This window comes from Caloenas nicobarica, chromosome Z, assembly GCF_036013445.1.
Source record: "Caloenas nicobarica isolate bCalNic1 chromosome Z, bCalNic1.hap1, whole genome shotgun sequence".
In the NCBI taxonomy this organism is placed as follows: Eukaryota; Metazoa; Chordata; class Aves; order Columbiformes; family Columbidae; genus Caloenas; species Caloenas nicobarica.
The window spans coordinates 65797564-65823715 of NC_088284.1; the positions used below are offsets into that span (position 1 = coordinate 65797564).

The 26152-nt window shown below is 38.0% G+C and overlaps 1 protein-coding gene across 1 annotated transcript in view; it reads left to right on the plus strand.

The window, feature by feature from the left end:
- Positions 1 to 22500: 22500 nt before the first annotated feature.
- CNTLN (centlein) overlaps positions 22501 to 26152 on the plus strand; it is a 197981-nt gene continuing 194329 nt past the window's right edge. The window contains exon 1 of the mRNA XM_065656536.1: positions 22501 to 22663. Coding sequence (XP_065512608.1) covers positions 22571 to 22663 — 93 coding nt within the window. The 5' untranslated portion in view covers positions 22501 to 22570. The remainder of the gene's footprint in view (positions 22664 to 26152) is intronic.

Genomic DNA, 26152 nt, shown 5'->3' on the forward strand with positions numbered 1-26152 from the left:
GAAAAGTAGAATTTCCAATCGTAGCTCAGATTCCCTCTCATTCTTCCAGAAGTTGTGATTGGGTAGAGGTATTTCACACATAGTTTAAGAGTTACTAATGTAGCACATCTACCTTTACGAGCAGTGAGCTTGAACTAGCACAACTGCAGTGTTAACTGCTCTGCTCATTTGCACTGTCACCATCATCTAAAATCTGAGTTGGCACTTCAGGTGTGAACATTAACAGCTGCATTATTCAAATCCTTTAAGAAAGTGGGATAATCTCATCTCAGAAAGTATTTTAATAATATATTAACTATGGAGAGATCTTAGCAGTGGGGTTCCACTTGTCTCGGTGATAAGCATGATTTGCATGATTTTGAGAAAAAATTTTCTTAAATGATCATTATTCCAGGCTGGTGCAACACGACTACCAAAGAAGCAAACAAAGAACAGCAGTTGAAGCAAAAATACTAGACGGTATTCACTCACCTGATAACCTACCTTTATCCATCCTTTAAAGAGCAGGAGTTCTAACCACTACTGTGTCACACTCTCGATATTTTAGCCACCTTGACCCATGTACTTGTCTTAGACATGTTAGCATTAGAACTTGCATCTCAAAATATCACTCCATAGTCATCAATTGTCAATAGCAGGAGTCAAACAGATTATTTTTGTGTATTGGCATTTCAATCTATTATACTACAGACAACAAGAGGAATGTTAGATGTCATGATGCTTGTAACATCACAATCTAGGTGCAGCCTCCTCCACCCTAGGACTCTTGTCAGTTCACACTGGTAGAGCTACACAGATAACAGAAATAACAGAGGACTTGAAAGAAAATTCTGGTGTCAGTATATCTGAGTGTGATCCACTGTCTCAGAGAGATAGTCCTCTACTTTCCTTTTCCCATTTGTGCTCATCGAATAGGTGGGGTATTTTCAAATAATTGTACTATGGACTATAAACTTGAGAGGGAGTAAGGAGGACAGAAATAACCTTCCTGTACAACATGACCTCCCTTCCGACTTCGGGAGTTCATGAGACCTAAAATAAGAGGTCACACAGCCTCCCCAGACTCACTGCTGGGGTCTGCTGGTCCTCCTGACTGGTGTCACACTTACGTATGATGGTTTTCCTGATGCTCTCAACTGTCTGCTAGGGACTGAGCTGGAACCACTAAACTAATTTCATGTAGGAGTTCAGGTTTAAGCCATTTTTAAACAACATTAACATATTTCATGTATTTTCTCTCCTGGAAAGAAAAAAAAAAAAGCCCTTGAGAGTCCAAAGCAGAATAGTTTCTATAACATAAGGTAATCTTAAATATGATAGATGTAGGATCTGCCTATGACTTGCCGTCAATTACAGAATTTATCCTATATCAGATGAAACAAGTTTAATAAACCACTTAAGTGTTATAAGGTATGCTTCCTACCAACATGAATTATGTATCTATCTGCAGCCAAATGTACGTGTTCTATCTCTCTGAATATTAAATACAAAACCTATGTTTAAATAATGTGAAGGGTCTGATTTAAAGCAACAAAAGCCAATAAATTCAAAGTTTATGCTGGCGCTCTGTCCTTAACTCACACAAATTGTTTCAAACAGGTATAATGGCATGAATTACACCCCTCTTAGATTTATGTTTCTACTTCCACATTTGAATTTTCTGAGTTTTGTCAGCCCAAGTCTCTCCATGAGTGTCTTTAAATAGAGTTCTAAAATGTAATTTATTAGCTTTGTTTTTATTTTTTAAGGCAAATGTATGCCTTATACAAAATTTGAAAATGCACTTTTTTTTTTCTGTCTGAGGATGGAATGCTTCCTTTGGAACTGTTTTACTTTCTCCATTTAATACACAATCAGAATGTTTAAAAAATATTTATTAATTACCTTATTAACTCTGTATTATTTACACAGGAGACTGTAACAAGTCCCTCAGAGCTCTTCTGATCTCTTGAGTTACCATAGAACTGGCCAGATATTTAGTATGCTTATTAAAAAATAATTGTTATAAGCCATTCATAGAGTCTTAGCAATATGGATAATAGCAAAGTGAAGGTCTATACAGTGTTCATGTTTCAAATGCTGGGTTGGGTTTTAGCTGCTTTGCTGTTTCTATCATTTTATATGGAATCACATAAACATGAACAGGACTTAAAGAGCCCAAAATAGATTCTACGCAACTGGGGTTTTGCCAGAGGATTCCCTGTAAGTATAATTGGAAAAAAACTGATAGAGAACACAAAGGAAGGGTGTGATTTTTATATCTATGGCAAAGCTCTTAATCAAGAAGTACCTGTAAGTCCTTGGTGAGAGGTGAGAATGAAGCAAGATGGCATTCAACAGTGTGATGTCTCAGTACAGCAAATAAATGCAAATCTCAACAAATAGGCACATACAGCAGTCTTAAAATGCCACCTTAGCTATAAGTTCCTCTAGAGAGGAATACAAGTTATAGCTAAGTTGGGAGCACAGAATGTGTCAATTAAACAAGAGAAAGTTCTGCAGTATAGTATAAAAGCCTCAGACTTGGAAACTGAAAAATCCTAAGTTGTAACTTTCAAAACTAATATCAGTATTTTGAGAAAGTCACTAAATAATTTTCTCTCTAAAATTCCTACCTGTAATATGGGAATACTTACTCCACTGGGGGAGTCTCAAAGATTTGCCTGTTGATATAGCACAGAAAAATTTATACTACCTGTATGTAAAATCCTACTATAATATACTTATCTTTTCATAAGAACTTCAGTAGGTTTGGTTAGGTTTTTAGCGTGGCCAGCTTATCACATCTGCTTGTAACTTTTGCAGTGCTCTTCAGCTAGCTTAACCTCTAATGAGTTTGCTCTGTATGCTTTTGTTGAATTCATTTGAATTGTTCTATTATTGTGCTAGAGCTGTAAAGCTGTTAACAAAAGAAATCCCTTAAAATTACTCTGGAAGGTAACCTCTTTCACATAAATATTCAGAAAAACCTTATTATTTCTCTTCAGTTTAGTTATACACCAAATGTGATTTTCATTGTGGACATTGTTCTTCTTCACCTTAAGATGAGAGAATACAAAAATGCCAGTAAATGTGGAAATGGCTCAACACACTTTTTAATGTTGTTATTCAAAAGTAGTTTTATTCTGTTGTTCTGAAGTCTGTACATCTGCAATATGTGTAACTATATGACTTTACACATTTAGGGATGCTTTACATATAATTTTAAAAGTATAAAGGCACACGTTTATCTACACCTGGCTCAGGAGTACTAACTCTTAAGATTCTTATGATTCAAGATTCTTTGGTAAGTGTCAAACTTAGTACTCATGATGTCAAAGGAAGTTGTAACCTAGGGAGTCAGAGATCACATCACAGTTAATTATCAAAGAAAATATCAAGCAAAATGAATAAACGAAACAAAGAACATTACTTGCTTGAAAATAAAAAAAAAAAATATTTGTACATGAAATGAAGACGTCTCCTTCTCTGTCTCTCTCACTGCTGACATTTTGACTTCCATGAGTTCAGCCTCCAAATTCTATTTCAGATTTAGTTCTGATGGTCATTACGATCAATTGACAATTTAATTCCTATTACATGAACACTGTGGTATTTGTTGCTTTATCAGAGGCTCTCCATCAAAAGATAATTTTTATTTAGTTCACTGGTTGACTGTGATTTTGAATGCAGACCCATAATCTAGTGCTAATGTTTCACCTGAAAAAGACTACATTACAAAATATTTTAAGTGAAAGCCCAGCTGCTAGTTCTTTTTCCACTGGGAGCGTGAAGGTCTACCAAGGTATCTGTGTGACTAACGTAATTGCATAATTATGTAGTACAATATGTTTAGAAATCATGCATGAGCATATGAACATAGACAAAAAGTCAATAGGTTAAGTTTTGGCAGTTTTGTTTAGTTGGTTATAAGCCACATGTAGAAATGCCTACAGGATTCTATATGGTTTAGAATAAAGGCCTGATGTATGTATATATCATTACATGTGCATCCCTGAAGACAGAGCCAGACAAGCAAATAAAAATACCTAATACAGAAGTGAACAGATATTGAATGCAAAAAGTATCTAAACAACAAAACCTTCATAGTTTTACAGAAATAGGAACTATAATATAGAAAGTTAAATGATGGTGGTTATTGTGATTTTAATTAATTCGAGTCATTTGTGTCTCAAGGATTTATTAATTTCCTTTTTAATCTTTAAAGAAAATTGAAAAAGAAGATGTTCTGTATTTGCTCTTGAATGCCATATGTCATTCTTCAACCTGGTATAGGGCAGGAGAAATTATTTTATTTCTGCAGTTGATTAACAATGGAAATTTATGTGTGATTATAGCAAATAGTGATCAGAAACAGAGGGAAAAAAGGAGCAACGAGTCTTTTTTCTCTATTTTATGATAAGCAAAAAATATTTTAGTTCTTGTTTTTCTCTTGTTTTTAAAGATGTTTTAAGTCTTGCAGGTCTTTGAAACCTATGGGTTTCAGTTTAACAATTAAAGAAATTATTACATCAACAGAATCACAAGTTAGTAAGTTAAGCAAGTGAAGGAAGGAAATTTCTCCTAATCTTAAAAATACTGCCTATGAACTCATATCCCTAACTTTAAACAAGTAAGGTTTAGCAGCCATATCCTTACAAAGCCTCCAGTGAGCAGCTTTTACTCTTAAAAATCCTAGATAGAGCTGTGATTACTCAACATTCATGAATTACAACTCACTTTATTTTACATGCATAATTCGTTAACCTGATTTTCCTTTTTTGACCGTTTGTTTTTAATTCTGTTTACATAGGTGATTATTTCTATGCTATTTCTTGAGGTAGCATAGAATTTTGTTGTAATAGGTAAGGGTTTTGTTGTTGCTGTTTTTACTGCAGCAGTAACTAAAAAGCAGCTGAAAAGATTTGTTCAGACAACCCAGGAAAAGCATTCCTTGGCCAGAGATCAAATAAAGTCTACATTTTGACCTGGTTTAGAATTATGCCTGCATTTAGGATATTCTAAATAAAAAGCATTCAGACGTAGGTGGTAACAATTTAAAAAGACAGTACTCAGTTGAAAAAAATTGGAATTTCAGGTATTTATGTACAAGTTATGAATTTTTTTTGCTATATTAAATTGACTTAGTATTGAATCACACACTGCCTCTAGATTCACACATCTGCTGTCTGGATTCCTGTAAAATATACAGAGTGGACAACGAAAAGTGAGTAGTCCTCCCAGCTGCAGAGCAGTGTTTCAGAATAACACTGTGTCTGAAGCTGCAAAGTCCGGATTGACTCAACATTTTACAGGCTGGGGAAGATGTACACGGAGTAAAGGTATGCTAGCGATTCCCCAGAAATGGGAATCAAAGTTATTGAGAATTTATTGAAGTTATTAAAATTTTGCTATATGTATTTAGAAACACACAGAGAAGTAGACACAAAAGGACCCCACTTAAAAAGGAACAGGACATAAGGATACTTGACACAGAAGTCAAGAAATACTAGTACTTCCAAAAGAAGATATGTTGGAGGAATTCAGCTCAGCAGAAGTGATGTGAAAAGTTGCCGTGTCACAGATGTGAATCTCATGAGCATCACCACTGGTGAGAAAATGAAGGCTAGCAATATGAGTATTTGTTGTTTTACTTAGATGTGAATATCTCTTTTGCATTCTAAAGTACAGAGTGATTGTTCTTATAAAATATTTTGAAAGTCTTTGTCTGCTTGTTCTATTGATCAGATGACCCTGAAGGGGTGAACTGTAAATCAGAGAGAGGAGCTCTAGGAGAGACATTGTTCAAGTTACTGAGATGCTTCATGAGGTATTCAGCACTCCTGTAGAGTTCAAGGCAACTGGAATGTGGATACTCAAATCTAGAAAGTCTCCACAGTGAGGTACTGTGCTTACAGGATGTGCTGGTGAACTGCAAGCCTATCCAGATTTAGGAAAGCGTGAAAAAAATATTGACACAGTTTGTAGCTCCAGGCATAGGAATCTCAAAACATAGAAATCTCATGCTGCAAGGGGTTCTAGATGAGTGCTTGGAAATTGTAATTGGCTGTCTTTGTTTAAATTATGTATCTCTTAAATACAAAGGAATATTCCTGAAATATTTTCCATATCTGCCAAGTTCATGATGGTTTATGTGTGTCATTTCATGCAAAATATTTATATTTTTATATATTTTATATTAAAAATATTTTATGTATTATATTTTTATATATTTTTTATATATATTATTAGGTTAGTTTATGAAAATAAATTTTCATATCACCTGCCTGGACATCTTCCTGTGTAACCTCATCTGGGTGTTCCTGCTCTGGTGGGGGGGATTGGACTAGATGATCTTTCGAGGTCCCTTCCAATGTCTAACATTCTGTGATTCTGTAAACATAAATTTATTTTTTAGCACTGATGAAGGGTTACTTTTGTATGTATTTACAGGAAGACTACAGGGCAAGCTACAATGCACAAGCATGTCCTCCACACTGCTTCTTTGGAATATCTCTTTCAAGCAATCCATTTTGTTTTCTGTCAGGGGTCTTAAGTGAACCACAGCACTGTTCAAAACCGGTTTCCCCTGTGAGATAATGAGATCCAGAACAGTGGAGATTTATACAGTTGCAGGTGTCAGCTGCCATGACTCTTATTAGCCTGTCCCTATTTAAGTTTTATGCCCTGTCCCTTCTCAAGCTTCATCCAGCCTCCTTTTTCCCTCTAGACTCTCTTCTCCTTTCTACTAATTCTTAGCTCTGTTTACAGGATTAGTTTCTCCCCTTCAGGTCTTTTTGCTGGTTGAGAGCCAGACAAATTATGAGGACAGAAAATAGATCCTGGCCTCTTATAGTAGAGGAAAAATTCCATTCCCCACAGTTCACCTGAAAAGATGAAGTTTCAGTTGAACTGAGGGAATTATGGCATGGCTTGACTGTCAAGCAAGATCTGTAATATTGAAGAGTTTTTGTTTTCTTTTTTTTTTTTTAGGATATGGACATCATTAGGAAATACATTTCTGACCACTCTCATGGTCTCTAATGTTTGGCTAGAAATCCTTCACCTGCATCTGTCTTTTCAGTCTTGGAATAACCAAAACAAAAAAAAAAAGAAAAAAGAAAAAAGAAAAAAAACCCAACTAATTTCTGTATTCAGGTTTCAGAAGTGGAAAACCAGTCAGAGACTTCTCAGAGACTTCTGGAATTTGTTGGTCCAACAACTGAGGCCTTACACGGTGTAAAGCATAGCAGGTACAGTTACATAAAAGATTTTTGCCAGAGTAGGGATAGGATTTGGGGGCTGCTGGTGTTAATTGAAAGAAGGGTTAACTACCACACCGTTCTGCAGTGAACTGGACAAGAAAAGTTCTGTTTTAATTTCTGAAGGTATTACAACTAGACGCAGTTGATCCTGCATATTCATAAGACCAGGTATGAAACAGAAAAATGAACCAACTGTTATTGGTGCCTGGAAATGCTTGCCTGTTACTGTTTCCCATATAGTAAACAGATTTTTAATCTTTTTCTAAGCTCTCCTTGGATACTTCAGTCTCCTTTTAATCAAGTGCTGCTTCAGCTCAGCTATTATAGCTGTGTGGCTTTTACTAAGCAATGTTCGTCTCTTTTGAGCTCCTCTTACTCTTTTGATACATAGCAATAGAGACAGAGATTCAATTCCCATGCTTAGGCCAATACACAGAGGAACTTAAAATAGCATCCAATTAATTAAACAACAAGAAAAACAAACAAACAAATAGTAAAGCAGAATTTACCAGAAAAAGCAATTCCTAAATTATAGTGAGATGCTGTCTCTACCAATCCTCTGCTGTTTTCTTAAACACCAGAAAAGTAGCTTTAAAAATCTCACGAGGAACACAGATTCTGCTGGTTCACTCCGAATAGAAAGGTAGTCAGAAATAGTCTACTTAACAAGATTCTGCTAAGGAAAAGAAAAAGCCCCAACTTCTCTCTGCCATATACAGCTACTGCTGTTGTCAAATGAAAGCTGCACTGGAGCAATTGAAGGGCCGGCAGCATCTTCCAGGCAGCAGCAAGGACATGCCTGTCTCCGGCTGTTTTTTTGAGAGGGGAACCAGTGAATCTGTAATCATGTAACTTGTACAAGGGAACAGCGAAAGAAGATTCGGTCCAAAATACACTGAAGACAAGCGTGTCTTTCTGTTACTGTCATAGGCTGTAGATAATGGCACAACTGACTTACGCTTACTCTGATATGGGGATGGAGTTCAACCATTTGCAAGTGTGGCAGCAACAGTATTTAGCGAAAAACACAAAATCAAATCTACTGTGACAAGAATCTCTGCGCCTGTTTTAACATGAGTATCTAAGGTACTAGATGAATAGGCATTGTGTTTTAATATTTAGCTACTTTATTAATTAAATTTTAAATTATTTTTAGCTACATATAGAAATTTCTTACTGCATATACATAGTAGACACCTGTGAGTTATTTTCTCTGTTATGGTAATAATTTATAGTTGAAGGAAGAAAGGAAAAGGTATAAATGACTTTTTATTTTTCCCTTTTAGGCTTCAGTTTATTAACCTATTTGGATAATGCATATAATTGCGTTCTCAAAAAAGTGTATTATTATAAATGTTGTCATCTGCATGACCAAGACTAAAATACGGATGCATAAAATTAGACATTAAAACTAGAGAAAAGCAAGAAGAGCTAGAAAATTCCTTCTTGACCTCACTCTTCTGCAGATTTCACAAGTAGTATTACAGAGGCTACAAAAATGTTGAGCCAGAACTTACTAAGTCATTTGGACACAAAAGAAGGAGTGATCCGGTCAGTGTTACTTTTCTTTCTGAGAAGAACTAAATTGATCCTTGCAAGAGGTCTGGGAATTTTCACAACGAGGACATAATTTTCTACACCTTTTATATCAAGTAGATATTTTCTGCTTTAAGAAAGAATGATCACAACCCTTCATAATTTTGAGGTTTTTGCACTTTTTTAGTCATATACAGCATATACAAGGCTGAGGAAGAATTCAGCCTTTGACTGTAGCATCATTCTGATTTGGAAAGTGCCTGTCATTTGAATATTGCTCATACTCCCATCATGTGACTCATGAGGTATTGTAGGCAAAATAAAATAAAAACAAAACAAAACAAACAGGAGCTGAAACAAAAAGTAAATAAAGCTTTCATTGTCTTTAATAGTCTTCTATGGTCTTTGACTCTTAAATGTGTGTGTGTTATTTGCCATAATGCATAACCATACATTTCTTCCCACCCATAATTTTTCAAGGAGGTAATACTACTGATACTACTACTACTGATACTACTAGTTATAGTAATAACAATAGTATTAATACTATCGCTATGTTTTACATACATACTCTTCCAAATTTGTAAGTCAAATCTGCATTTTGGCCAATTTTATTGGGCTTTAAACAACAAAATTACATCATTTGTCGTGTATTGCATGGCAGAGCCACTCAACCAAACTGAATGCTTTGTCAGCTTACAGATGGTTCATATAGCTCTGTCCTGTTTGATTATTTTAATAATTTATCCTAAATTATCTATAAATGCTGTTATTGATACATACAGTTTATTTTAGGGACAGCAAAATAATTATCAAATTGTACAAGAATATCGTTGCAAGAACCTTGGTGTTACTATTAAACCGTTGTGTTCTTGTAAGAGGCTCATTATTTTGCCTGCTTATCTTTTCTGGAAATCAGAATATTTATGGAATCCACTAATAACCCCCAAAAAATCTATCAACAGCTAAAAGGCCATTGTGATCTTTAAACATACCGGCTAACAATGAATCAGCTTTGGTGATGACAGTTTTATATACATTTATGTTGTAATTAAGCTTTAGTTATTTAATGGTATGTTGTTTTCAGGCTTTCTACTTCAAATGCCCAGTACTCCTTTTTCTCTCATGCTTTTTGCAGTGCTTGGAAAGTTGTATAAAACCATATCAAATAACCTAGGATCTTACTTCTGCTAACTTACTAGACTTTCTTTCTTACTATTGGATAGCTGTCTTTCAGTTGTCTTTTATAACGTCAGTTTATTTCCTTCAGAGAAAAATATGGTGGTGTTTCTGTAATGATTCCTGGTGATTCAGTGATAATGATATTGAGTAAAGTATATTATTTTTTATATTTTTAGTTGAATAGGAATCAAAATCCTGCTACATGACAGACTGCAGAACAATCTAGCAGTTTATGCAATGCTGTGCTGCTTATTAGTGCTGTATAGAGACCTTGGGATATCAGTCATACAAGCATGTTCAGACCAACTTTACAGTGCATGTAATGCTTGCCCTACTTTGAGTGCAATGTAGCATGGATGAGTTTATGGTTGACAAACTGGATTTGCTGTGCACGTACAGTACTATAAGGACACATGCTATACTAAGGTCTCTTAATAAGGTTTAGCAGTAATTCCTCAAAAAACTGGACTGCAGTGATATCACCTAAGCCCTAAACAGAGTGCAAGAACTCCATAGTATTGCAGAGAATCAGAGTACATTGTGAGATGTAAAGAAACAAAATGTGTAAAAATAGTAGCAGGTTTATGTAATAGGAAGAGTTGGCACTGCGACATTAAACAGTACTATCCATGATTCAGATCCATGTTCTTTCGTAGACTTTTTGTCGAAAGCAGTTACATTTCTTCTTGCCAATAAATGACAGGGTCAAGGACACACCTAACTGTTTTCTTCCAACACTGCTAATTCATAGAGGGGAGCCACTTTGTGATATGCTCTGAATACCAAAGTTTACTCAAGATGACAAGAAATAAGGCTTCCACCCCCCTGTAAAAAAACAAAACCAAAACAAACCAAAAAACCAAACCAAAAAACCAACCCAAACCTAACCACAAAAAAACCCCACCAAAAACAAACAACCAAACCAAACCAAACCAAACCAAACCAAACCAAACCAAACCAAACCAAAAATAATAACCACAAAACCACCAAAGGACAATTTGTAATTGACCTGTTTTGATCTCTCTCCTGTCACCTTTTCATCTGGTTGACTACCTCTCACTGGCAGTTGCTGGCTCCTCTCTGTAAATCTTTCATTTTATGTGAAGAGTTCCCAAAAGTTTTAATTTTATTCTCACTGAATGATGGCAGCAAACATTACAGAATATGCTGTTAACCATATGTATATTATATCTAGCTTTTGGATTGGGACTTTGCACAAGTCTTCAGCTTAGGCTCCTAGCCAGTATGGATTGGCTTAAAAATGCATTCAGTTATGTTCTCCTGACATCTGGATTTGAAGGAATACTAAATTCTTAGAACTATATCAGCACCACAGTCATCTATTAGCCAGGTCATTATTGTTGCAATATCATGGCTAAAAGCAAATTAGAAAAGCTGAACAAGACCGCAGTAGTAAAGAAGACAGTTTCCCTGTCTTTCTGGTAAATTGTTCTTGTTGGGCATTTTCTTTGAAGCAGATGGTACTTCTTCTGTGTTCCCCTTCTTCCTAAAAGGCATCATCTGCTTTCCTGCTCTGTTGAGCAGAGGGTGCTCAGCTCTGTGTGTTCTGCCCAGGTCTCTGTCTCTGAAACTCATAGGAAGACTTCTGAGAGGAAGCTGGCATCATATCTCCCTGTGACTGCTGAAGAAGAGGAGGCATGGGGCAAGAAGCAGGAGGCAGGGATGGTCCTATTGCCAGCAAACAGATGATACTGGTGAGTATGGGTGGGTGAGTGCTACTGCATGGGAAGGCCCTGCGTCCTCTATAATGGATACGTGCCATTTAGTGAAATAAAATGCATGAGAAATACTCTGAACGAAACGCTTTGCACAGATAGCACATACCCTCCAAAGCCTCAGATAAACTGTATGTACATTCTATAAAAGTATTGCCTCAGACTGTGAGTAAAAGGATCTTGGGATGGAGGTAACTGGCCTGGAGAAGAAAGGACGAAATTTCACTACCTTCCACAATACTGCTCTTCATTAGTAGCCACTATTTTTAACTTCTATTTTAAGTCAATTCAAGAGATCAGAAAGGAAGAAAAATTCTGAGGAGAGCTATAGAGCTGTGGAGATAGGTCGCTTATCAAGCTGAAGAGAAGAAGACCATTGGTGTACTCCAGATGGAAAAGTATTTTAATTTTTCCAGAGTGAGGAACAGGCAACAGGTGGTAGGATGACTGGCAAAGCCACATCGTGACTGCCAAACAAAGGTGACTGTGGGCAGACAGCGACAGACTTTATGGAAGACAGTTGGATGAACAGAGAAGATTGAGATTATAGTAGCCTACAATGTAAGCAGAAGAACTGTAGGAGCATACAAGAATTTGTCGGTACTGATGAATAAGAGGATGTGGAAGGACAACTCCTGGAGAAGAAGGATGGCCCATTAAGCAACATAACCACAGGGACAGGTCTGAAGAAGGACCTGGTTGAAGGAGAGGAAACACTGGGACATGTTACCTGCACTGGTGATCTAGATGGAGAGATGAGCAAACATGGTAATAAGGAAGAACCAGGATTAGAAACAGAATCTTTCTAATCTAGAACAGCAGGCACTTTTCAGGAAAGGAAAGTAAAAATCAAGGAGATGAGGATGGTTGAAGAGTACGCTTGAATGTGCCACAGTGAAGGAATAAATAAATAAAATAATAAAATTATAAATTAATAAAATTATACAGTTCCAAGGAACTGAAACACATAGCTGAAGTTTTGTTAGCCATATAAAGAAGATGGGTGGGAAAGAAAGTACTGGACCTGCTGTTCACTTGAGCTGTAACTCATATGTAGTATTGCCTAGACATGGGCCCAAGATTAGAGAAAAGTACTCTCTGCTTTCATTAGGGATGACGCAGTTGCTGAGGGCAAAGGCAATATGCCTACTGGGACTGAAAATAGTGGCAGACAACGACTGTTCCAGTCCTACAGCAGTAAGTTAGATTGCGGGGGGAGGAATGAGCAAATGAATAACATACGAGCACACCAACCTGCTGCAATTTTGGTTCTGTAATCCATAATTTCTATGACAATTCCTTATCAATGCAACTGACAGTACTTCCAAGAATATAATTGTTTAAAAACCAGCACATTAGTGAAGGATATTATTTTACTTTCTATTATGTGTTTCTAGCTTACTTCTATTACCCTGAACATCGATAAGGATGGGTATATTCAGAATTTCCATTTGTTAAGTGACTCACGGCTGTATATTTACCTGAAACTTTCTGTCAGGTTAACAGTGATATACATTGCTTTTTATTACTTTGGTTATTAAAACATAACAGAAACAAGTAACAGCACTCCTGTAAGCAGCACTCCACTGTGTATGATCCTATGTAAGTATATAATCTGTGCAAAGGGAATTTTCACCCAAATAAACTTTAAAACAGTATTCACACAGAAGTATTATTCAATAGGAAAATAAATCCATTAAACTGACTCAAAGAAAAAGCAAATCATGTTCTCTCAATAACTGGACCAGATAGGATGCCAATTATTGATTTAGTCTGAGATACTGGAATACTAAATCTTCTGCTGTATCCAAGCACAGCATATCTTTTGGAACTCCCATGGCGATTTACTTTTAATATTTAAAAATAAGAATCCTATTTAATGGCAGAGACACATGTTCATGTAGCCACGTTTTGTTTAGCTACTGGGAGAAATTACTGGCTTTTGCTGAAATCTCCTTGCGTAAATATTATATTTTATATTTTTGTTTGCCCCCAACTGGTGTCCTCCAGGCATCGAAGCATTGTGATTTTGTGCCTCTTCCAGCGTGACTTGATGACTTGCCCTAACATAGGCCTTCTAATTAGTTTTTCCTACGATTTCAGAGGTTATTTCCTATGTGCATTTACTATATTGTAAAATATTTCCAAATAGAAAGGTTAAGCCTCTTGCTACACAAAGGTGGGATAGGGAAAAAGGACAATGACTGAGAATGTTTCCTTTCTGAAGTCAGCCGGGGAGAACAAGTGCGACCTTGGCCGCACAAACATTTCATCTATAACATGAATCAATATAATAGCTATTTCCCCTATGATGAATGTTGTAAGAATAATACAATAGTTTTTTGTGAAGCATGAGGTCAGAACCACACCCTAACAAATACTGTGTGATCGGGTAAGTACTAGTAGTGGGCTGAACGACCCTCATGTGTTAGGTTACATTTCCTCTGTCTATTCTGATACCAAGAGGTTTCAGAATGAAGTGGGTCTCCTTGACTTGGCAGACTTATGTCTGATTAGCACCAACACAACTATTCGAAGTGGTGATTTAGCAAGGTACAGAGGAGGCATTAGCACCAAGCTTGCCAAATTTCCCTTAAAAAATCAAGGTATCTGGCAGAAATGCTGCAAAGTACTGCAAAATAAAAGATAATAATTCCACTAACACTATATATGATAGATTGTTCAGATACGCCAATTGAGTATTCCCCATTTATAGGAGACAACACCACAATTATGCACACAGTCTAAGTTATATTCTTGAGTATTCCTGGAGAGTATACATCTATTATCATCTAACCCCCAAAGCGACAACATTTTAAGAAGTTACTCTCTTCTGTTGCTTGTTCTGCTCCTCACCTAAAAGCTTCTTTGTAAGATTTTTCCATCTGCAGGGGGCTAGAGATGACTAAGATTATAAACTGCTGCTGCTAGATTATTCAGAAGTTGTTTGTCAAAGCACCAAAATCTAAATTAACTTGGTTCATTGGTACCTTTGATGCTCAGGAATGATAACTCAGTGAAGATAAAAGACTGAACGCTGCGAAGGATTTTCTAGGTCATGAAGAACTGCCAGAAAGCATGTGCAGAAGATCAGAGCAACTCAGGGACTGGATCATTTTGAGCATAATGCTAAAACAGAATATGAGGTTAAGAGCCATGTGGTCATGACACAGGACTGGTCAGGGGAGAAAGATGACAACCTGACAATAATTAGGAACACTAAGCCTTACCTGACAATAATGAAAAAACAGAGCTAGTCTGCAAGAGGAGACTACACATAGTCTTCTATTTGTAGCTATATCTCACACCCGAAGTGAAGGCAAATCAATGCATGATCTAATGTAATTGCTGTCTCAACAACATTATTTCCTTTATATTTTTCACAGCCTCGATATATTATATTGTAGCAAGAGTTCAGGCAATTAAAGCAGTGAAAAAAATAATATCAGTTATTTTACTATTTGTTTCTAGTCTTCATTGGCATATTTCTACCATTGTTTGGGAAACAAAACACAATTAGCTTTTTTTGCTGTTGTTTACAAGAGATACCTAGTGTCACCTACACTAAGTGTCCAAAAAACACAAGTCAGAATGGAAATAAAGTAGAGATTTCTAATAGCTATTTTTACTTGATTTTCAGTTTTTTTAGTTCTTAGATCACATTTGGGTCACATTTGTATGCAGCTGTGAGGGACAGAAGTGCTAAAAGCAGAAGAAACAACCTAGAAATCCTTATGTAATCAAAGAACTACAGAAGGGGTTTTAAGGAAAATAACAATAACGGGCAGCTTGCAACAAAATTGTGAGAGCCGGCAATAATTAAACTTCATTTTCCAAAAAAAAAAAAAATTCTTGGCAAACCCCTCTAATAGGATGTTATTTATTTACTTTTATACTAGAATTAAAAACAAACCATAGAAAGAATTATATTCCTATGCTGTTTTATCAACCTGAAACCGAATATGATCTGACAAGTGTCAGTCCGCTGCACAAATGAGTAAGCATGAAAAGCTCTCTTCTGAACTCTCACCGTCTGACTTCAGAACTTAATTAACTTGTTTTACATGCTTAAATCAATTATTATCCTGTGCACATTACTAGGATGCAACTGCTGAGGAAATTAACAGAAACAGTCAAGGACATTTATGGAAATTCAGTTAAAAAATCTTAATTTCTGCAGGAATATATTTTGTTTCTGAATTTAGTACAAATAATTTTACTTGTAGTCTGCATTACATTTATGATACATTAGTTTATTGGAGAATACAGATGTTTATGTAATATTTATTCTTAAATATTTTCTGTCTCCAAAGGAAGCAATTCTTTTGAGTAAAAAGTATGTCTAAAAAACTTAAATCAACAGACACAGAGTCTCACTTTGTTACTCTAAACTCAACCACAGTAGGAAAGGAAAGTTCAAAGTTACAACTTTGCATCACTGCCAAAATACACGAGCCCTATCTCACTGGATTGAGTCAGTTGAGTCCCACTGTGATGATGGAGTTCAGGCTGCAAGAAGAGTTCATGTTGGGCTGACTCTGCAGTACCACCCTAGAATGCAATGTGCAGTATCTGTTTTGTATTCCCTCAGGCTGGGAATTTATAGCAAACGCTGCTTTCGGGAACAGTGTTAGTAACTGAAATACTGCAGCACAGAGTGGCCTCCCAGTAACTGTTAGCTACTGCCACAGCACACACAGATAATAAAAATAGAATCTTGCTCGTTCATCTGAACTAGTTTCTGAATTGTCAATTTAAGTGATTGTAAATAACTGGAACTTAAATCTGGTGTTCAACTGGGACAAATATAAAGACATGTAGCTTAGAATTTCAAGTAAAAAAATCCAGGAAGACAATTGAGGCAAAAGGGATATTATACCAAAATGTCAAAATCCTCTTATCTTAGGGTGGGAGCAAGTATCTTTTCATCTTAAAAAGCTCGTGCCTGTAAAATAGTACATAAACAATAATATAAGTACATTGATAAGTCTAGAAAACTATTTTAATTATTGCAAATGTTTTTTGACTAAACTATCAGTGCTTATATTTTGTTCCAATTTGTTTCTTTTCCTAAGGTCATTTTTTTTTTTCCCTAAAGATAGTATGAATCATTAAACGAAGACCTGAAAATCATATGTCTTTGCTCTGTTCTGAGCAAAAACATTTCTGGGTTCTGATTTATGCCCTGTTGAACAATTGTAGCTTTACTAAGGCTACTACTGTGCACTCTGCTGTGACTTAACCTGGCTACACTTTAACCTCTCCACCATGTAAAAGCAGGTAAGCTATACTTCACTAAATTTTGTAGCTTGCCTGAGATAGTCACATTAAAACTTTAGCTCACAATTCTCTTATTATTGCTGAATGATAGAAGATTAAAGTGTAGCAATTTATATTTTTAAAATTCAAGCTAAAATACTTATTTAATTAATTCCAGTACTTATTCTTTTAATCCGTCCGCAGTCAGAAAATTAATACATTCCTGTGCATTTCTTACCAGTGTGCAATACTAAGGCAGACAAGCTGTTGGAAAAACAACTTCTAATATTGAAAATTGGTAGACTGTGAGGTGCTTGCATATGTTTGCGGCTCTCGTGTTGTATGCATGTGCATGAATGCAATGGGCTGATAAGTCTGAGGATATGTAGGTGTATGTTCTCAGCTGCCATCCCTAGGGTTAGGGAGAGTCTCGTCTGTGTCCTCCGCTTACTCTACAAAGTTTGGGTGGTCGTGGACTGTGTTGCCCCTTCCAGCAACCACTCCTTGGGTTAAGAAGGGTATCATGTCTTACTTTTTGAGCCTGGGTGGCCACGTACTCTTCACGCCCTCTTTCAGAGTGATGGAACTTAGCTCTTCATTTTCCCTGCAACCCTTCTACAACCAGGTGACTCTCCCAGTTAGTCTATGGCACAGTCTACACACCACATGCAAGGTCAAAGCTCAGCTTCTTTCTGGGGTTTAATTTCACTAAGAAATAAATTAACAATGAAACAATCAACTCCCAAGGCTCAGCTAAACCCATCTCCTCATTTTACTGCAACACAAGCCCAATCTCCTTCTGCCAGGACAGCGAAACTGTGGAATCTGCTTCCTCCTCTAAATTACCTCCAGCTGTTGGTCCCTCCCTCTAGGCCTCATGTTGCTGGCAGGTGCTATGGGGTGGGGCAGACTTCATCCTCGCATTCAAGACACTTTTAACTACCTCCTGCCCTAGTGTTTTCTTCTGCAGATGTGCCCTGTATTAGTGGCTTGTGTTTTAATTTGGCTTGAAGGCTGTAGTGCCATGGTCTGTGACCTTATTCAAAGACAATGAAAAACTGCAGCCTTCCTAGTTGTGAAGGTAAGCTGAGGAGTGCCTCCCAAGGCAATGCTAGAGAAGCCTCAGGCAACATGAGGTATTACAGCAACCCTGGGGAATGTAACCTGTTTATCTCACTTATCTTTACATACCCAACCTATTGTGTGTAGTAAAGAAGTAGGCAGTAAACCAAAGCAAAGTTACCCACAAAGCCATACCCTAATCATTTTGAGAAATCTCTGGAGGTTCTTTACTACTAGCTCTCGTCTTTTCAGGGGCAGAGCAGACCTCTGCTACTTTCTTCTCTGCTCATGAGAGGAAAACAACACTTTTCATTGAGTGAAAAGTGAGTCACGCCAGTGATGGAACTCGAGGACCCTGTGTCAGTGAATCCAGGCTCCTATGCTGACCTTTTTCAGCTCTGATTTTTTAACCGTGCAAATTCAGTTGAATACATTATAATGGTAGGAATGAGGTCTAAAGCAGTATCTTTTATTAGATGCAGTTGGAAAAAGTAGGTAGTTTTGGTCAAATACTTTTTTTCACCAATTTGTTCCATCTAAATGGTCTGCCTGTTCTCTCAGTTATGACATATGGTCTAATACCCGATACCACTTCTCCCTACAGATCTTCCTGCTTTATATCCCAAACCCATTCTTCCTACATCTATAATCATGTTATTATTTATAGCTGTCACAAAAGTGAAAAGAATGTCCCCTGCAGCCCTGAATGTACAGATAAACTGGCTTATAACTAGCCAGTTCAAAAAAAGACCCCCAACCAAACCCACACCACAAACCCACCAGAAACCCTAACTGGAAGCAAGTGTGTTTTGAATTAATTGTCTAAACAAGATCTAAGATATTTCTAGGGTTATTGTACTGTCCTGAGAAACATATAAATTACTAAAATATTGAGGACCTTGCCAAAAACTGCTAGAAATAATTTCAGCAGTTTTGGCTTCTTTTGTTCACTGTAGCTGAAAAACATCTTCCAGAAAGTACCTGTCTGATGATGCTGTTCCCTACCGAACTACCAATGATGAACAAGAATCATCAACATAAATATCCTAGGAGATATGCAAATTCATTAGTAGAAAATGTTCACAATTCTAAGTAAAATCAGAAGACTAATGACATCTTTTGTTTAAAAGAAAATGAGAATGCTCCATTACGTATTTATGTTTCTTATGCAGTATTGGTGGCTTGCCACAATGGATGGAGCAGTATTTTACTCCATGTTTAGGTAAGGAGAGGAAATAGACAAACAGAAACAAACAAAAACCACAACCAAACAAAACTGTGATCAGGAGTAACTGCAACATATTTGTAACATCAACATGTTTCACAGAAAGATATGGAATTTTGCAGCTGTAAAAAAAACCCAAACAAAAACCATCTATGCTTCCTCCCACCAAGGCAACTTACGGAGCACTTTTATTTCTGTAACTTTAACAGATGCTGTAAGTGACAAAAGCCATAGCAACTACATTTCAATCGTGTAACGTAGTTCTAACAGATTTCTTACAAGTGGAAAAGCCACAAAGAATTACATGCCTAACGGTTGTGTATTGGGAAAATTTGTGTTGACTCAAGTCAAACCGAATGTTGTTTCATTTGGAAAAAGTGAAATCTAAAGGGAAATACTTAGGCTTGAAAGAATTCTGACTAAGAGTCTCATACATTTGACAGCTGTATACATAGGTGTTCTAAAATGCAAAGATTTGGGAGGAAAATAATGTACAAAATTCTCCAAGACAAGGCAAGGTCTCCTAATTCATCAAAACTTGCCAACTGCGTGTTTTAGGTTTTCTAAAATATTCTAAGAATTGTCATGAATGCTGTTTAATAACTAGAACCTTTATATAGAGAACTAGCTTATGAAATGGCAGGAAAACAAACGTGAAGATGATTAAACTGTACACAAAAATCTTACACCCATAAAATAAGTATCCGACCATAGGAAAGTGTTGTTTGTGTGCTTATTGTGGTAACATGTTGTGTCTACACTAATAGCAAATGCACAAATTTATTTTTTAAGTGGTGAAGTTATGGAGATTTTGGCCTTCTGGTTTGTGTTGTGTCAAGCTGTGAACCTAGCCCCTGTAATAACCGAATCTTTTCAGCTAAACTTTGAATGACCTTGTACTTGGAAAATGTTTTTAAATCCCATTTAGTCATTACGGTTGTTTAACAGCTAATCCAAGTATATTGTTTTTTAAGTAAGGTTAGCTTCTTCTTGCCCACATGTAATAAGGAACAAACGGTCAAGGGGACAATGATAAAAATATTAGGAAAGAGATGAAAAGTTTACAAGACGGTTATTAAAAGGCGGGGATGTGGAAAAAATGAAGGCTACATATTACATAGTGAATGGATAATTTAAGGGAAAAAACAATTTAAAAAACCTCAAAAAAAAGAAAAATGTAAAAATGTTAGAATTATGGCAGGATGGTCATTATGGTTAAATGAACATGTAAATAGTACATAAATAATTGAAAGTGTAAGATCATGAATATGAGATGATAAAATATACAAGGAGTGATGAACAATAATAAAAATTATAAAGGATGTTTTAGGGAGACATGGTATTTGTTGAATCTCCTTTCATGTTCATATAACTGGACAGACAATACTCGGATGTGGTCTCTCACCTTTAAATTTACATTTGTAATTTCACAGATAATTGCAGTAATAATAAAAATACGTTCAAAATAAAGCTAAATAAAAATAGACATTTTGACTGTGAGTAGTGTAGTCACTTTCTTCTTCTGAGAAAGGACTCAAGGACCAGCGTGCTGCAAAAAACCAACTTTCACAGGCAAAACCACCACAAAAGATACAGGAATCCTTTTGTCAGGGCCACAGGTGGAGGGAATGGATATTTTAATGTATATTATCATTAACACGATATGTAAGCCTCCTTTGCTTCTCTTCATGCACACACAGTAAGAATTTTATTTCTTGTCATAGTGGTACATTCATAGCAACTTTTCCAAAATTTCTGCAAAAGTGACACCAGAGGGAAAAAGAAAACATACTTCTCTGTAAAAACACGAGATATTCCTATAGCAAGATACTGACATTGGTAAAATGCAATTCTATTGGTGCTTATTTCCAGGCTAAAAAATATCGTGACCTTACATTTCAACTTCTTTCTTCTTAAGTTCAGGAAATATAGTATTTTAATGGCTATTTTGCTTCCCATCTAGGCTACAGGAAACATGCAAGGATGTGCTTCGGCAACACCGTTCATTCAACCCTTTATTTCAAAACCAAGTACTCTGCATATCCCGATCTTAAATACAGTACAGTTATGTAGCAGCACCAGTCCAAATATTTCATGTACTGTAACACTTGGATCTTCCACACCTTTCTTAGCATTCAGTTATAGGCTCTCAAATCCAACTCTGGAAATAACAAATCTGAATATTCTTCCCACGTGAGACACTTTGTGTGCTCGTGGATCCTAATGCACTATCATGACCTACCCTAAAATAAGGTTTCCAACTCTTGTCCTGCAAATGTTAGTACCTCATTCAAAGGAGAAAAAAAAAAAAAAAAAGAAATCCAAAAAAGCATGCTATGTCTTACTAAACTAAAATATGCTGGAGCCTCAGCACTCCATAGCAGAACAGCCAGAAATGTTTACGTCATTCATACGCAAACCGCTAGTATCCAGCAGAAATGTGAAACAACTCTTAGGTGTTCCTACAGCTCAAGGAGAGTGGAATCTCCTAGATTCATAGAATGTCCTGAGTTGGAAGGGACCCACAAGGATCATGGAGTCCAACTCCTGTCCCTGCACATGACAACCCCACAGTTCACACCGTGTGTCTGAGGGCCTTGTCCAGTCTCTTCTTGAACACCGTCAGGCTTGGGGCCGTGACACCTCCCTGGGGAGCCTGTTCCAGTGTCCACCACCCTCTGGGGGAAGAACCTTTTCCCAATGTCCAACCTAAACCTCCTCTGGCTCATCTTCCTGCCATTCGCTCGAGTTCTGTCACGGGTCACTTAAGACAAGAGTTCTCAGGCACTTGTGGAATAATCTGCACTTAGCGTCTTGGCCAGAGAGCAGCAGTTCCTACATTGTGAGGAGAAAATGAGGCTCAAACGCCACCCTGGGCAGGTGCTCACGCAGCCTGCCGTTCCTCGGTGCCGTTCCTCGGTGCTGCTCCGCGACGGTTGGCGCCCGCCGCGCCCCAGCCCGCCCGGACCGGCCCCTCACGGCCGCCAACACCAACGGCAGCCACGCGCGGGAAGCCGCCGGCGTCTCCGGCACGGCGCATGCGCGGCCCCGCCGCTCGGGCGGGCAAATTCAAACCTGCCTCTCGCCCCTTCGCTCGGTCGATGTAGCAGTTGCGCTGACGTCATTGCACGGCGTCCTTCTTCCCTGCGGTTTCCGGCGCTCGCCCGCGCGGTAAGTGCAGCTGAGACGGGGAAAGTTTTCATTTGTGTGGTTCACAGTACCGGTTCTCTCCCATCTCCCTCAGGAGCGGGCGGGCTGGGGCTTTCCGCACTCTCTCCTGGCCGTCCCCGAGGAGGCGGCGAGAGGCTCTCACCGCGACGCCGGCGATGGCTTCGGGGCAGGCAGAGGCGGCAGCGCCGCGGGTGGCTGAGCTGGAGGAAGAGCTACGGAGTCTGGCGGAGGAGCTGAGCCGCTGCCAGGTACCTGAGAGCGGCGGTGAGGGGCTGCCCGGAGCGGCACGGCTGAGGTGCCTGCCTGCCGGGAGGCTTCTGCCCGCAGCTCGGGACTGCCCGCGGGTTCGCGTCCCGGTTCCGGCAGACCCGGAGGGCAGGGCGGGCAGCAGGGCCACGGGCGCCCAGCCCGTGTGGGGCAGGAGGTCCGAGTGGCCGCTGCGGCGGGTCCCCGGGCGGGGGGTTCGCCTCAGCATCCACCGCGGCACCACGCCGGGGGGCCGCGGCGCCCACCTGTTGGGCGGCGGCCCCGGAGTCCGGTGCCCCCGCAGCCGCTGCGGAAGCGGGAACCCGAGCGCCTGGGCCTGCAGCTCCGCCGGGCGAACCGAAACGGCCCCGGGCTCTTACTCTGGCGTAAAAGCAAGCACTTGGCCTGAAAGCGTTTTTTCCTTTTATTTTTTTTTTTCTTCTCCACAAAACTCACCGTTAATTTGCTTGATGTGTAATGGCAAGAGTGCTGAGGTGCTGCTTAGTGCAGCTCCTGGAAAAACAAGCAAATGGAGCGGTTCTATAGAAATGTACGTGTTGAAGGAACCTTTAGAGGTCATTTAACCTTTCCCTCTACCTTGCAGCAGGATTAAGTATACCCAAACCATTCCTGAGAGGGAGGGATTTATGAATAGTTATGTTTGTGCTTTTAAAAGTTCCCCCAGTCTATCTCCTTGTGACCTGCCTTCACAGGAACTGTTCCCTCGTTCTTTTTATCCTTTATGTTTAGGTACATTTAATGAAAATAATAAAATGTTGGTAATATGAGGTCCTGTCATAGCAATCTGTGCTAATTCTCTGTGAAACAAATGGATTACACCTAAAAGGTATGGTAGAAAGAAAGGTGACAGGTAATGCTTTGGCTGCTTTCTCACTTGCTTCCTGATAGCCAAAACAATATTTTCTTGTGGGACATGGTCTTGGTAAGTCCATGAAGGCCTGGGCTGACCTAGTCATATCTGTGAACAGAAAATAGCATCCACGTTAGCGTTAGTAGCGGTTTGTTGCTTCAAGCAGCATTGGAACACCTGGTAAACTGGTGCTGGGTTTCTGCTGTAGGTAGAATCCAAACTTCCTATAAAATCTTGTGGCATGGGAGAACTGCAGGAAGAAAGAGCTGTCAATAAAAATCCTGTTTAGAAATACTGAACAATGAATGATTTGGGGGTATCTTAAGTGTCTTGTGGGAGAAGTTTAGAAAACACTTCATAATGATTGTTTAGTTAGTTTCCTCTTCTTGGTATGCAGATGTGCAGTATCAGACAAAATTTGGTGGAGGCAGGAAGGCTCTGTGCTCATTTGCTAGTTGAACATAAATTATGTATTACTAAAACCTAGTAGCATAAAATATTTTTGAAGAGCATTATAAATAATAAGAACTTTAAACAGTACAAATTTGAATTTCTAATCACTTTGATAATGTAACTTGATGTACACAAATTGTAGTTAAGTATGTGATTTCCCCTTTAGATTCATGCAACTACATGTGCATTTCTCCTTGTTCCTCAATGAACCCATTCCGATCATTTTGAAGTCAGCAACCACAAAATATTTTAAAATGTATTTCTTTTAAATCTCATACATATTATCTTGCCATTCTTGTATCTTTGTCTTGTATCAGATCAGATAGCTTTTTGGGAGGGAACCAAGCAAAAAGGTGCATTAAAGTAGCTCCTATATTTGAAAACACAACCCAGTCAGTGTTCTGCATTAATCTCTCAGACTTTAGGTAGAATCTAATGCATACCATCCTTCTAACAACAGGGGATGCATGTCTTTGGGATTTATTTTTGGTTATTAATAAAGCAAAGGAAAGTGAAGCGGTAATGTATAAGCAGAGATTCTTCTCTGAAAGCACTGCAGTATAGATGTCTACATGCTTTATCATTTTACTAATCCATCAGTAAATGCAGAGAGACTTGTTTAAGGATCTGTATGTTATGTAGAGAAGGAGGAAAAAACATTTTAATACGTAAAAGTAGTGATAACCTAGTCAATTTTACAGCTTTTCCAAAGTAGGATTTATCTGATATAATTAACCTTCTTTGAAGTTTTGGGAAGTTACTCTGAATTTGGATAGGAAATAGATATCACTAAGATTCTTCAGCTGGTTTAAAAGTTAACTGATAAAATTATTCAGGGATGGTTAATCCATTTTAATTTCATATTTCATTTGAAAACATAAATGTATATAAATTATGTTAATGTTGTGCTTTTCCAATTTCTTCACAGCTGAAATACAAAATTTTTACTGACCGATTAATTCGTTTGCAGGAATTACATTTCACCTGCTGGGATTTCCTTAGTGTCATTTGGGTATAAGATCTTCTTTGGTTCTTGCCTTAAGTCATCACCTGACATTTGTAGGCCTTGTTAATCAGAACTGTTTGAGTTGGAAGGGACCACTTGAGAGCATCTGTTCCACCCCACCTTGGAGCAGGTTGTCCAGGATGGTGTCCAGTCAGGGTTTGAGGATCTCCATGACTGGAGACTCAGCAACCCCTCAGGGCAACCTGTGCAGCATGTGAAGACCTTCACAGTATAAGTGTTTCAGTTTCTGTTAAGATTTTCCTCGTCCTATGTTCAATTCTGTTCGGTAGGGATATCACCTTTGGAGACTTCCTTAGCCAGGATTTTGGACAGAAGAGACATTAGTGAGAGGTGTTAGCTTTTAATCCAGCAACTGGATAAAATTGCATGAGTTTGTTGTTTTGCTTTGTTTCTTTCTTCTTTTCTTTTTTCCTTCTGAGTTTTACGTACATGGACACTTAAGTTGCACTTCCAAAACAGACTTCCCAACTGAAATATAATTTAACAGTGTACCAGAACTAAAGAATTAGCCTTAAGTATTTCTTTATGTATTGACTTTTGGGTATTCTTTTTCAGAAGAAAAAACATCCACTTATCAAATGAGGCTGAAAGTTTCAATTTGTTCTAGGGAACATTAAACAAGGTTATACAAATAGAGGTGTACATATCCAACAGTTACCTAGCACTTGAAAAAAATGTGCCAAGTTTCTTTTCTATATCTCCACACCTTCTTGGGCTGTTGTATTCACTGTCGCATAAACTCACTTCGAAAACAAAGTCTTTCCCCTGAGAACTAGAGTTCATTGATGATTTGGAATCCATTGGCTAAATATATGGAAGCCATCTCTGGCTAATGAAGCTCCTGAGTCTTAGTGGAAGTATTGTGCATGCCAGCTTTGCTTTTCCCACAGGTATTGCCGGCATCTCCTTTTGGCTACTATTTTCTCCAATAAGATCCTGGGGTAGCTGACCGTTTTCCTCATCTGGGATGGTGGCCTTTATGTTCAAACCTAGGCTCTTTTTATTCTTCACATTTCTTTTGTCTTTTGAGGTAATTCTTCCATTCAAGAGCCAAATATGGTATCTTGAAGACTTTTTTTTTTCCTCCATTATTTTTCTTGACCTCAGCAGCTGAGGCTTGCAGTATTTGCTATTTTCTTT